Source organism: Telmatherina bonti (assembly GCF_933228915.1).
Source record: "Telmatherina bonti genome assembly, chromosome: 13".
NCBI lineage: Eukaryota > Metazoa > Chordata > Actinopteri > Atheriniformes > Telmatherinidae > Telmatherina > Telmatherina bonti.
In genome coordinates, this window is record NC_136611.1 from 25,152,106 (window position 1) to 25,164,818 (window position 12,713).

A 12,713-nucleotide genomic window follows, 5' to 3' on the forward strand; every position below is an offset into this window, starting at 1 on the left:
ATCAGTCACATCTGACTAAGTGGTCATAAAATTATAATGGGTGTTTTCCCATTTCTTTTTATTATTATTCTCAATAATCAATCTTGATATCAGTTTGATATCAGTTTCTAACATATTCACAAGACATGTTGCTTTTCATTCGATTTTATTGGTCTGTGTAAACTCTCTGCAAAATCTTTACATGCAAAGTTATTTGCAAACATACATATTTTAACTGCATGCACTATCTATGTACAAATACAGAGATTAAGGAACATTCCACTGTACCGGTAGAATCAAGTAGACAACAGTGAGTTTAGCTCAGAAAAGCCTATTTTTTTTCTTCTTTTTTCAAACATCAATGGATAATCATCAGGCGATGATCACAGTTGCTGATGTAGTGCAGTGTAATTCTGGTGTGTGCGTGATCTAACTGCCACAAGAGGGCACAGTGGCTTCACAGAGAAAACAAGACATTTGTAAAGATTTGAATGTGTATGTGTGTGCACAGGACCTCACAATCAAATACTGAGACTGATCTCGGTCTGCTACTGACAGAGTTGTACAAGCTCTTATGCCTAGCTGATTATAAGTAAACCCTGTGGATGCTATCAAACCAGTTTATTCAATTTACACCACAGTTATCATAGTCATGCAGAGTATGGCCGCTTGTACTGTGTATTCAGTATCAGTAGGAATGTAAACAAGTGTAAACATTAATGAAATTACGATAGATTGATTTCTTACAAAGTATATATATCTTGAACCACAAGACATTTCATGCATAGGATGTTTTGTTTTTGTCTTTCTTCTGTCAATGGAATAACTTGCAGAAAGCTGTATAAATTGAGGTCATTCCACTTTGTAAGGTGTGCTTTCCTTGGTTTGCTGTGATTAGTGAACAAACACGCACTAAAGCACTGAATGATTAGGGTGTGGCAGAGGGAAAAGCACCCTGCTTTATGAAAAGGGCATGTTGGGGTTAAAGCGGGCCATGATTGCCCCAGGCACATGAGAGTCACAAGCACAGTGCATGCAGGTAAAGCTGCACATACTTTTGACATAACCTGTTCACCCTTCTCTCATCATTGAGCGGGCCAGCCAGATTTATTCTGGGTATCTGTAAGAAAAATAACTGCTTGCAATCGGTGTAAACACTGCAGTAGAAAACCTCAGAGGTGTCAGAGTAAACCGCAAGCTTCAAAGGAGCAAAGATGGCAGAATAGGATAATTTTTTTTCCTGCCATGTAGCAACACAACAAAGAAACTAATGGAAAATCACAAGGATTAGTTCCTGTTTCTGAAAATGCACTATTTCAATAAAACTACATAAAACCTCTTGCTAAGCTAAATAGATGTGCCCTCATATTTATAAATCACAACTTAACAGCAACTGATTAAATATCCAGCTAGCTCATGGTCCACTCACTTATGAATCATCTGTCATATTAGATGTCTATCCTAACCTGAGCAATGTATCAGTATGTAAACATTTCTTTATGTAAATATACAATATGTTCATACAGCTGAAGTATTATAAAGTGCAGCTGTGTTTCGTTCCGTGTGTGTAGCTTGGCATGCTTAAACAGTTCTACATGTTGCACGAAGCATTTTGGAATCTCATGAGAAAGTTCAAATAATATCCTAACAGTCTAATTAATTTCATGACATGAGCTTCATCAAGTCTTTTGTGAGCTTGAACAATGAATCTCACCTCAGATGCCATAACATATTGCTTTACTTCTTTTGTGCTGCTGCGATTCAAACTTAATTTCCTTTAGTGAAGAATATGTCGAGTTCTGAGAAATTTGTACCATCACTGACAGGCATGAGAGCCTTTGTGCAGCTGTTCAGTGACATGTGTCTTAGTCATTTTAATGAAACTTCAAATTAATTTCCACTGTGATTTGTGCCAGAGGCAGGTCCAGTGTCAGTACAGGCAGAGAAATTGCTCATATGAAAACAGGGAGGAAATTGTTCTAAATGAAGGGAAGGGACAAACTTAAGCTTGGGCTGTGTGATGGCAAGAAATTATAAATAAAATCTACAACATGGCTAAAAGTGATATGAATAAAAACTGATTGGGAAAATATGTGTAAACCCATGCTGTAAGGTTAATCACTAGCAACGTGATTCTCATTAAACAAGGTGTGCCAGCGCTCAATCTTCTTGTCCTTGTTCTTCAAGCACTCATACCAGTGCTTCAGCCTCTCGCCTTTGGCGGTGATACCCAGTTGACAACCACCTGTCATGGAGGAAGGTAGGTTAAAGAGACATTGAGCCAACAGCTGACATTTGGATCTTACTGCATAAAAGCAGCGATGCTGATTAAATATTTACCTATGTAATCATTGGACTTCCCGATATCATAATCCCACACAGATATGTCTAACATCTTCTTGGCCAGTTCACTGTGTTTGATGTCATAGCTGAATTCCTAAAAATGTATCCAGATATACAGAATTTTAATAAAACACTTTTGGTATGGTGACAGTTGTTTGATAATTATTAAGTAATTTCATTCCTATAAGTTTAGCCATCCTTAATTTTTAAAAGTATTTAATAAAGTTATATATCTTGAGCTGTCTTGCAAACCTCATTAAACTCAGGATTTAAAGTCCTCTTCTTGATTTGTGTTTTGCACTTGCCCTTCTTCCCCATGTCAGGTTTCAGACATCTGCAAATTACACATGAATAGAATCGAATTAATACGATCCCTGGAGTCATTAAATAACAGTTTAAGAAGCTCTTTTTGATCTGCTCTACCTACATTTTGACATACGGATCAGAGTAGCCATTAGCATCCATGGCAGCCAAATGAACACAGCGCACGACACCCACAATGAGACGATTCTGCTGGGTGCTGTACATGAGGGAGATCAGAATCCGACCACGCTCTTCTACCTCGGTGCCATCTTTCCCTGGCTAAAGCAGTGCAAAAGGGGAGAAAAGTATTTCAGCAGGATTAATGACAACATTTCTGAAGATGAACTTCTGGAGGAATTTGTCACGTTTGGACATGTTTAGGAACAAAATCATTGCCTCATCTTCATAGAGTGCGATCCCTCTGGCGGCTCCAGCTGTCGCAGTTCTCTTTGTCTGCAAGCAGGAAAATGGGAGTCAATAAGTCAGCCACTCAAAGAGAATGAAACATTGTTTGGTTTCTGACTGTCTCACTCACAGGCACAACTCTCTCTAAACAGACATTGAAATTTTTTTTCTGATTCATCTTCAGTTTCTTCAGTGCCACCCTGGTTTCCCCAATAAACTCATTGTGCCCGAATTTGTCCTCATCGCAGACAGAGAGCCTGAAGAAATCAAAGAAATTAGTTCACTATGCCTTTAAATAAGTCAACAAGTTTAACACAGAAAAATAAGGCTGTTCCTGCTAAGTCTGACTGATATATTACCCACCTGAGGGTCTTGCGCTGCATGTCTTCATCTGTGAGGCCATGGTAGGTGAGCGTCTCATTCCACACAGGGTTACGGGTGTTTCTCAGAGTCTTTGTGCGTAACTTGTTAGACTGTTGGATCCCAGACAGATTAGGACATGAAAAAAATTCCCCTTTTTTCCCCCCCTTTTTTTTTTTTTAGACAATCTTCATCCAAATGTTTTTTGTTTTGTTTTTTATAAATCAATTACAAGCCACCACAAGATGTCAGGCTTCAGCTTTTACAGAGATTTCTCATCAAATCAAAGGGGTATAAAAGAACCAAAATGGGTTTCTTTCTATTAAATTACTCTTTAGGTGTGAATTTTACCTTGCTAGCTCCTGGCAGCAGATGAAGCTTCACATAGGGATCTGCCAGACCATTTGAGTCCATTGGCTTTAGTCCCTGAAGAGGAAAAAAAAGAGCATCATATCACTAACAGCACAGAGCAATTAGGCCATGGGCCATTTAAGAGCTTTTAACATAAACCACTTGGTTGAAATTGTCCCTTTGTGTGACAGAATGAGGTGGAACCGCGATACCTTTGCTTTGATGATGCTACAGTGGAGGCTGTTGCTTTCCTGCTCGTAGAAAAGACTGAACTCAAGAGAACCGAGTGTGGCTGAAAGAGACCCGACACAGTCATTTCATTAGAATACATGGAGACAGCAAGCCTGCTAAAAAATAATTACAAGTCTGGATAGATGAAAATATCTTCTTGTAATTAAGCAACTCTCATCTATTGAATTAAGGTGTGACTAAGACAAGGGTGGACAGAAAGTTTTGACTTTCGCTTATCAGTAAACAGTAAGAAAACAAAAGGGGAATCTATGAAATCTACGAGTGCATAGCATGAAAGAAATTCAATAAACATTCAAGACTCTAAGGAGTAAATTCAGAACAGAAAAAAAATAAAAATGAGATGCTGCCCACACACATTTTCTTCAGAGGAGCTTTTATTGCCTTGCATAGCTAGCTGCTTAGGGACGAAAAATCAAATGTCATCTGTTAATTTTCTAATATGGCAATACATCTCTCCATGTTTAAATCCACCCTGATTCCAAAGACACAATGTTTTTTAGAAGTTTAAAGCCATACTAGCTGACCTGCAATACTTCGCTTAACAAAATTGGTGCCTTCAGCTCAATATTAACCCTTTCATGCACAGTGGTCACTATGGTGGACACCTATTTTTAAGCTTTTTTATTGCATATTCATGAATGAGGATTCTATATTTGTAAATGCATCACTTTGGGAGAGATTAATGAGTCATCCAATACATTATTATTCACTGAAGAATAAATAAATATATGATATAACTGAACATAAATACATTCATTGTATTTATGCAAGTTTGCTTTCATGATAATAAAAGAAAATTATATAGAATTATTTAAAAAAATATTTACATTGTATAGTTCTTTTTACCACTAATAAACAAAAAGGTATCACTGCATACGTGGCACTGAATTTTATTAATCTATGCATAAAAGGATGAACATCTGAACAAGTGCTAACATGTAGCTAACATACAAAAAAAAAAAAAAAAAAAAAAAAAAAAAAATTTGGGGCAGCTGTAGCTCAGGAGGAAGGGCAGTTGTCCTTCAACTGGAAAATTGGGGGATCAATTCCAGGCTTCCCCTAACAGGCCAAAGTGTCCTAGGACACTTGAACCCCAAGTTGCCCCCTGATTTGCCTATCACAGGATGAGTGAATGGGTGAATGTGACAAGTAGTGTAAAGCACTTTGAGTGGTCTGCATGACTAGAAAAGCACTATAGAAGTACAAGTCCATTTAGCATGTAGCCTTTTCATTGTTTACCATTAAAAATAAAACCTGATTTGGAACTAAGTAAAGGAAAAATAACAAGCCTAGTTTTGTTGGTTTCAGATTGTGGTACAAATATATGCACATACATTTTCTGCTGAAAAGACCAAGAACAGCAAGTCTCTCTGTGGTGGAATTTACATATGTATCCTTCTTCTTATCATTATAGTCCTGTAATAGATGGGGACTAAAAATTCAAATAAAACTGATAAACTGTGTTTGAACACTACTAGATTACTATTAGTATTGGCACTGAAAAATGAAGTTGATTGACTTACAAACAAACAAATATTGTTGTAACAAAAAAAAACCACACACACAAGCTCACCCTGTGAGCATATACATATACATATATATATATATATATATATATATATATATATATATATATATATATATATATATATATATATATAAAGGAGGGTACTGCTACCAGTCTGATACCTGAGGACATAATTAAGATTACGTCTCCTCAGAGAACTGGCACATAAAACTATTACTATTTCTGCTATGTTCCCCTTACACCAGGGAATAGATCCAACACTACGAGAATCTATAACTTGTTAGCTCGGTTGAATATCAAATTATTTGAACAGCTCCAAAGTCCCAGACCTCAATAAAAATAAATTAAATCCAACTCCGCTGAGAAAGAATAAAGTCCATTCGGTGCTCCGGGTGAAAGAGATAGAAGGCTTGATACTACTTTCATTGTTAAAATGGGATTTATTTAAAAAAAAATGATAAAAATAAATAAATAAATAAATAAAAGTCTATCTTTATATATAATAAATTATTATTTATCACTCATGTTATTCTTATGTTCAACATTTGGTTCTATGGTTTGGATTTTCATGTTGCGATAACATATTAGGCTTTGCTTTGCTCCTTTGTTAGCCAGGAGGACCACTGGTCAATTTATAGGAGAATTGCAGAGGAATTCTTACAAGCATATCAAAATGTAAATATCGAGCATGATTTTGTATCCCTGGGGAGAACAGCAATGATGCTAGATTAAAGACAGTCACACCAAATAAGTCATGCTGCAACAAAAGATGGTACAATAAAAGAAAAAAAATCAATTTTCTCTCTTCCTTTTATAAGTGAAAAAAAAGACACAAATGTCAAACTGCTCACAAAATTAAACGAAACTGAACTTTACAAAAATGATAAAGTGAAAGCAGATGGTGAACTCACTTGCTTCATCCGAGTCATAGTCATTGGCCTCTTCCTCATCCTCAGCTGGGGCAAGCTGCTGTCGGGGAGGAGGGGCATTATAGGCAGCAGGCCTCCTGTCTTCTCTTACAGCAGGAGGTGCTTTCTGCTCTGGAGGAGCTGCACCAGAAGAATGACCACCTCCATCTCCTGCTGTAGGACCCGAAACCATGTTTAGTCATATAACACTGCACAAAATGACATCACTGTTGATGTAATATTTGGTAAAAAAAAAAAAAATCAGACTTTTTATAAGGATGTGAGCAAATGTATGCCCTCACCCTGCTGGGCAATGGCGGATGAAGCAGCAGACTGTGGTCTAGAGCTCTGCACAGGGACCATCTTCTTCATCACCACTGGACTGCCCTGACCCACCTCTTCAGGCCCAGCCCCTCCTGTGGCCATTTTTATAACTGGTTTCGGGGCTACAGGTGGGTAACTAGTTCGGCCCTTTTGCTCTGCACCTAAAATTAAGCATGAATTAGTTAAACACAGAGACTTACACTGTGTGAATGGGAAAAATGCATAATCAGCCCACTTATGGCCTTTACTGCATTGGAATCTGCAACGCTGCCGAGTTTCAGGATGCTTTTGATGTTGCAGTTTTTTCATCGCAAAGGCATTGACCTACATACACTACAGCAAGCTGTGGCAGCCGATGCCTGTACACACAGCAGCCATATAGTCGGAGTTCTAACGCAACCCCCCTCTTTTGTGAGGAAATCACAGTGCACAGGTAATCACGCTGAAAGTGTGAAATGAAGCTGTGCGACCCGTCATGCCAGCACCACCTGGAGGCTCATTCCATGTCACAGCATGCATCTTCCGACTGTTTAATAGGGGCCTCATCCCCCTCCACTGCAACAGTGAGCGGAACTGCCAAATTTGGGAGGCAGATGAAAGGTTTGATAGTTGGAAACAGAGAAATGAAAGGTGTGGTTACATGAAAGGAAAAGCTGATTCAAAGAGGCCAAAAAGGTTGTGCTTTAGAAGAATTAGAGGGGATTTTTTTCACAGAAATAGAAAAAAACATCATATTACTGTATATAAAATGTAAAACTCAGAATTACAAAAAAGAGATCATACTTCTTATATGAATGACTTGCAGGTGTCCGGCCACTTACTCGGAAGCTTACATTGTTTTATGTATTTAAAATTAAGTTTAAATTTAGCCTGTGAAATCTGTAACTGCAACAAAAGGTTAAAAAAAGGTTTGCTTTTGGTGAAGCCAATGGTACACTACATGTCTGTCAGCCAGGTCCTCAGCTCTGGCAATTTTAGCATAAATACCTTGAAAGGAAAATATGCCCATTTTCTTTGTCATAGTTTGTACCCTAACTCAAAAATAGAGGAGAACTCATATACTTTAGCATAAAAAAGGTCTGCAGAGTTACTGCTTTATTAAAATTCATTGCAAGCTCCTTGTTTTGGTAAACAGAAGCAGTGTCACTATTTCTGGCAACTGACCAGAATAAATGGGAAGCTCCTTAAGATGCTCAGATCAGCAAAAGCAAGACAAGTAAAATTCAAACTTTTTTGCACATTTTTAACAGTATATATAGCTGCTTTCCAGACCACAGTGCAAAATCAACCAACTGATAAGAAGGGACAAACTAGGTCCTAAAGAGACCAGAGCTAAAGTGAAACACTTCAGACACAAGATTATTAAAGGTGTCGCAGTAATTTAAGAATGCAATCTGTTTCTTTCTTTTTTAATCAAGTAAGTAAAACTGTTCAAGTATATAGAGATCGAAAGTTGCTTATGATTATAATAAAGATTGTTTAAATAACAGAGGTAACATTACAGACAAGCAGGTCTCGCTTTAGAGATATAAATCTGAAAACTTGCCTGAAACTTGCTGATCAGAGGTAGGAGCCTGACTCCGACTCAGACCTAAGAAAGACAGTAAAACTAGATGTAAAAAAACAAAGCAAAAACAAACAGCGGCACCTCCAAGCTGTCCAGTATAGAAATCAATAATGAACAGTCAAGATAGTATAATTTTAGGCAAAACTTTTTACCTCCTTGTTGTGTTTGGGTTACTGCCCCCTGAGGCTGAGAGGCCGCTGGCCTCTGAGGTTCTGCTGCCTCCTGGGAACCCATCTCCTTTGCTTTAGACAACGGCATAGGTGATGGTAGAAAATGCTTGGGAAAACCTTTAAAGAACCAGGCACCAGACCTCTTCCACACCTGTGCATCAGAAAATACTCAATGAGTTCCAGGCTTACCAAGTCGATCTTATTTTTTAATTTTCCCTTTAGTGTGCTGCACTTACCTCTCGCTGTTCTCTGCAGATCTTGCAAAGCCACACAGCACGTGGCCGACTGCCACACTGTGTGCCACATTTAGTACACATGCTCTACACAATAAATACAGAATTATTCTAAATTACCAATGTTTTTCCAACCTTTAGCAAGAGCGGCAGTGGAAACATGGGCAATGTGCCCTTGTGTTACATTTCCTTACTTTTTTGCAGTCCTCACACACCACTGAGCTGACCCCAGGTGAGCCCAGCTGCTCTCCACACACCAAACAGCGGGATACTCCATCTCCACATACAGTCTTCTTCATGTCATCTAGGCGGTTTATTAGGCGCCTGCATTAACACAAAATAGAAAATACAGATCCAAATAAATGCCGACAGAATAACCATCATGTACACGTTTTACAAACTCTCACCCAATTCTCTCCTGTTCCATGGCTTCCATTTTCTCAGCACGGGCAATCACACCATTTATAATCTCCTTCTCTTCATCTGTCAGGTCTGGGCCAGAACCAGTGCCTTGCTGTATGGTCCAGTTGCCCCTATCAGTCAAACACAGTCTTAAGTTGAGGATAGGCTATATAATTTCACTGCTGTACTCATACATTTGTGCACAGACATGTCATTTTCAGTGTTTCAACAAAAAGAGCAACAAAATGAATGTTTGAACATGCCTTCACAGCAGAGCCATCCCAAGTTTTATGGGAGCCTAACTCGAATTTAATTAGGGGGCCCGACTACCACAGCACCTCGGTGCTTAAATAGTGTTGCTTGATCATTCTGTACCTTGTTTTTGTAACACATGCCACTAATTTGCATTATTTGTCTGTCATCCAGTAAATTTTCATGGTTGACACACAAGCATAATGACAATACCAGATATATATCTATATAAAACAAGGAAAATAGAAAAATCAGTCTTAAATCTTGACACTGTAAGTGTATTTAGTGTTATGGGGGGGGCTTATGCCTTGGGCCAGCTCTGATTCACAGCATCAAAATAGTATGCTGCCTTCAGGAATGTCGCATTATGTAAATAGATAATACAGATACAAGTGGAGTTTATCTACTTACTGCTCTTTATCACTGTGTCATCGATCAGATTTCAGAGTTAGATGTAGATTGAAAAAAAGGGATGGCAAAGTTAATTGTTGGCATTCCTGTTAGAAAGGGATGCCAAGACAAAAATAACCTGAAAAGCACACTTACCTTGCGTGTGTGCTCCTCTGCCTGTCGTTGGACACCCAGCGACCTGAGCCACTGCTCATCACTGTATCAGTCATGCTGCACTATTGCAGCTGGCAGGTGGATGGGTACAAAAGTACTGTAAAACAGATATGAGTTCTGCAATCAGCAGAGGTTTTTGTGCAAGTTTAACTGATAAAAAAGAAAGTAAATTCTGCACTTAGAGCTGCTGGAATGTATTGCTTTGCACTGTGGCTGTCCTTAAACTTTTTTTTCATATCAATGCAGCACTGCCTTAATTATCATCTCAAAATGGTTTTGCAGCAGAATACTCCCTTGTTAATCTCAGCATCATAACACAACCCCATATGTCAGTGATTTGGTTAACTAAGATAGTTGATGGTGACTGTGATGGCCAGACCAATGGCCACACATATAAAGGCGGTAAAAGCACCACATTGTTAGTTTTCTTTATATTTAAACTTAGTTTAAATGCTTTGGTTTCTTTTTGTTAGCGCGCACATTAAGGAGCCACTGTATTTTCAATTGTTTGCGTTTTGGTTAATCTTGTTTCTTTTTACTGGTGCTGAAGGGATTAGCTTGGGCATTGGGGGGCAGGAGTGTGCACAGGTGGGAAGCCAGTGAGCAGGAAGTGCCGCGGGCCTTTGGGAAGACCTCATCTTCAGAGGGGGAGATTAAAAGTTTAGTTTAGTTTCTTCAAATGTTTGTTCATTTTCTTTCCCATTTTTGAGTAGTTTGGGTTTACCTTTTGTTAGTAGTTTTGTTAAGAATAATTAAGCTAACAGTTAGGTTCTGTTTCTTTGTCTAGTTTGTTAGTATGTTTAATGTGTTACCCCATATGTTTTGTAACTGGTCTGATCAGCCAGTATTTAAGTTCTCCTTTGTTTGTTGTTTGTCAGGTCAGTATATTTTTGTGTTATGTTGATTATGTTCCCTAATCTGTTAGTTTAGTTATTTTCAGACTTTGATTTAGGTTTTGCTTAGTTGACCTCTTTTAAATTCATTTATATTGTTTGGGCAAATAAAACCCCTTTCTTTTGAAGCCACCTGTGTTCCTCTTCCTTCGCCAGCTTGGTCCCTCACAGTGACCATGATTAACCCGATTTCTAGACTTCCCCAAAACCAAATAATCTTGCATAAAATATAACCACCCCCCTCCTTCCTCCCCCATCTGTCAATCTGTCATCTTGTTGTCCTTTAATTTGCATTTCAAGCTGAAAGATATCACAACTTTCAGTGGGAGCATAAGCACAAATTCCAGTGCCAACTTTATAGCTTAATTAGTACCTTGTTATCTTGCCAAACCTGCTAGAACAAATTCATTCTACATCGGAAAGACCAAATTCATTTGTGAGTCATAAATGTACACAGAAAACATTGCAAAGGCATTACTTAACTAGATCTGTAAATAACAAGCCCAAACTATATAATTGCTCCAGTAAGAGGGGGCACAGCTGAACAATGTGCCTACAGAAAACAAAACAATGCTTTTGACATTGTGTGTTTGTCTATGCATTAGTACCTGGAGAGGAAAAATGCTGAAGAGGATGGTCTGGGTCATTTAAATTTATATGTGCCTTCAGTGAGGGCTGTGGAGATAAAGCTGAGCAAATTGCGGTGGCATGGTCACTTAATTGGGCAGCTGTAATGAAAACCATGAGAAATACCTCCAGGTTGTGAGTATGAAAGATCCCGATACAACAGGAGCGTCTCAGTTATGGTATAATTCAGGAATGCTACAGTGTCTCCCAGCATTTCCGATAGGTCATGGTGTGATGGTTTCATGTTTCTGTATGTTAGTTATCATCTACTTTGGCTCATTTTCCAGGGAGGCTGATAAAAGTGGGTGTGAGGTTTGGTGGTAGCGGAGGAGGGTGATATTAATAGGATTGTTTTAAAGTTTTTTGCTGCTCCATGCGTTTGAAACAGAACTGAACGGTACCAAGGCAAAGAGAAAGTGTGCCTCTCATGCTGAAAAGTTGTCTAATGACAGTTCTGTCATGGGTATTTAAAGTAAATGATAAAAGATAAGATGCTAAAATTGTTTGAGTGCACAGTGTGAGAACAGGCTGAGGAGAGTGGAAATGATTACAGTGGAAAATAGTGTGTTCCTTTGTGATCTGATACACTAACAGTGTAGTTCAGTCTCAGAGTGATGCAGTGAAAATGATATAAAAACACACCATTCTGTGTTTATGTGTGTATCCCTGTTCAACCGTCTTCAGGCTGCTTCATGTCTCTGCCAGAATTTAAAAGAAGGAATGCTGCAGCCACCATATGTCCTGAGGGGAAGTACCCGTAAGACCAATACATTCAAAATGGGAGCAGCATGATAAACTAAAAGCCTCTCTTGAGCATAGAAGATCAGGAATTGTGATGGTGCAGAATGACGAGAACGTTTCAACAACAAGGTTACGAGAAGGAAAGGGATGTCTAATGACACAGAAAAGAAAAGAAATCAGTAGGAAACAGCAGGAAACTCCTGCACTATAAAACCTTGGAGGAACTGAAGAATGGAGCAAAAGGCAGGGGTATGTCCTTCCTCAAGTTCTCCATATTATGCAGTCTAATGTCAAGCAACACTCTGTTAACTGTCTAACATTTCTTCTGTTTGTCTATGAGATCAAAGGATTAAGGAAAAAGGACATGTTAAAAATATCTCTGGGTGGGGTTTCTTCCTCTGATGCTGGTTCTGCCTAAAGACAACAGTAGCAACACAGTTATCAGAGAACTAATTTTTTCCCTACTTTTTTGTCAGTGATCTGACAGATCTCACATTTCTCTGATTTTATA

The 12,713-nt window shown here is 38.5% G+C and overlaps 1 protein-coding gene across 1 annotated transcript; it reads right to left on the reverse strand.

Annotated features, from left to right (window-relative positions):
• Positions 1 to 2,052: 2,052 nt before the first annotated feature.
• Positions 2,053 to 9,997, reverse strand: LOC306764049 (rabphilin-3A-like; the record flags this gene model as incomplete). Its single annotated transcript, XM_079251068.1, has 17 exons — positions 2,053 to 2,224; positions 2,320 to 2,416; positions 2,575 to 2,656; positions 2,750 to 2,904; positions 3,022 to 3,078; positions 3,161 to 3,287; positions 3,394 to 3,503; positions 3,742 to 3,816; positions 3,954 to 4,033; positions 6,433 to 6,603; positions 6,732 to 6,914; positions 8,473 to 8,641; positions 8,727 to 8,810; positions 8,918 to 9,047; positions 9,131 to 9,256; positions 9,789 to 9,800; positions 9,924 to 9,997. The coding sequence occupies 17 exons, from the start codon at positions 9,995 to 9,997 to the stop codon at positions 2,094 to 2,096; spliced, it is 1,863 nt and encodes a 620-aa protein (XP_079107194.1). The 3' UTR covers positions 2,053 to 2,093.
• Between the last annotated feature and the right edge of the window lie 2,716 nt (positions 9,998 to 12,713).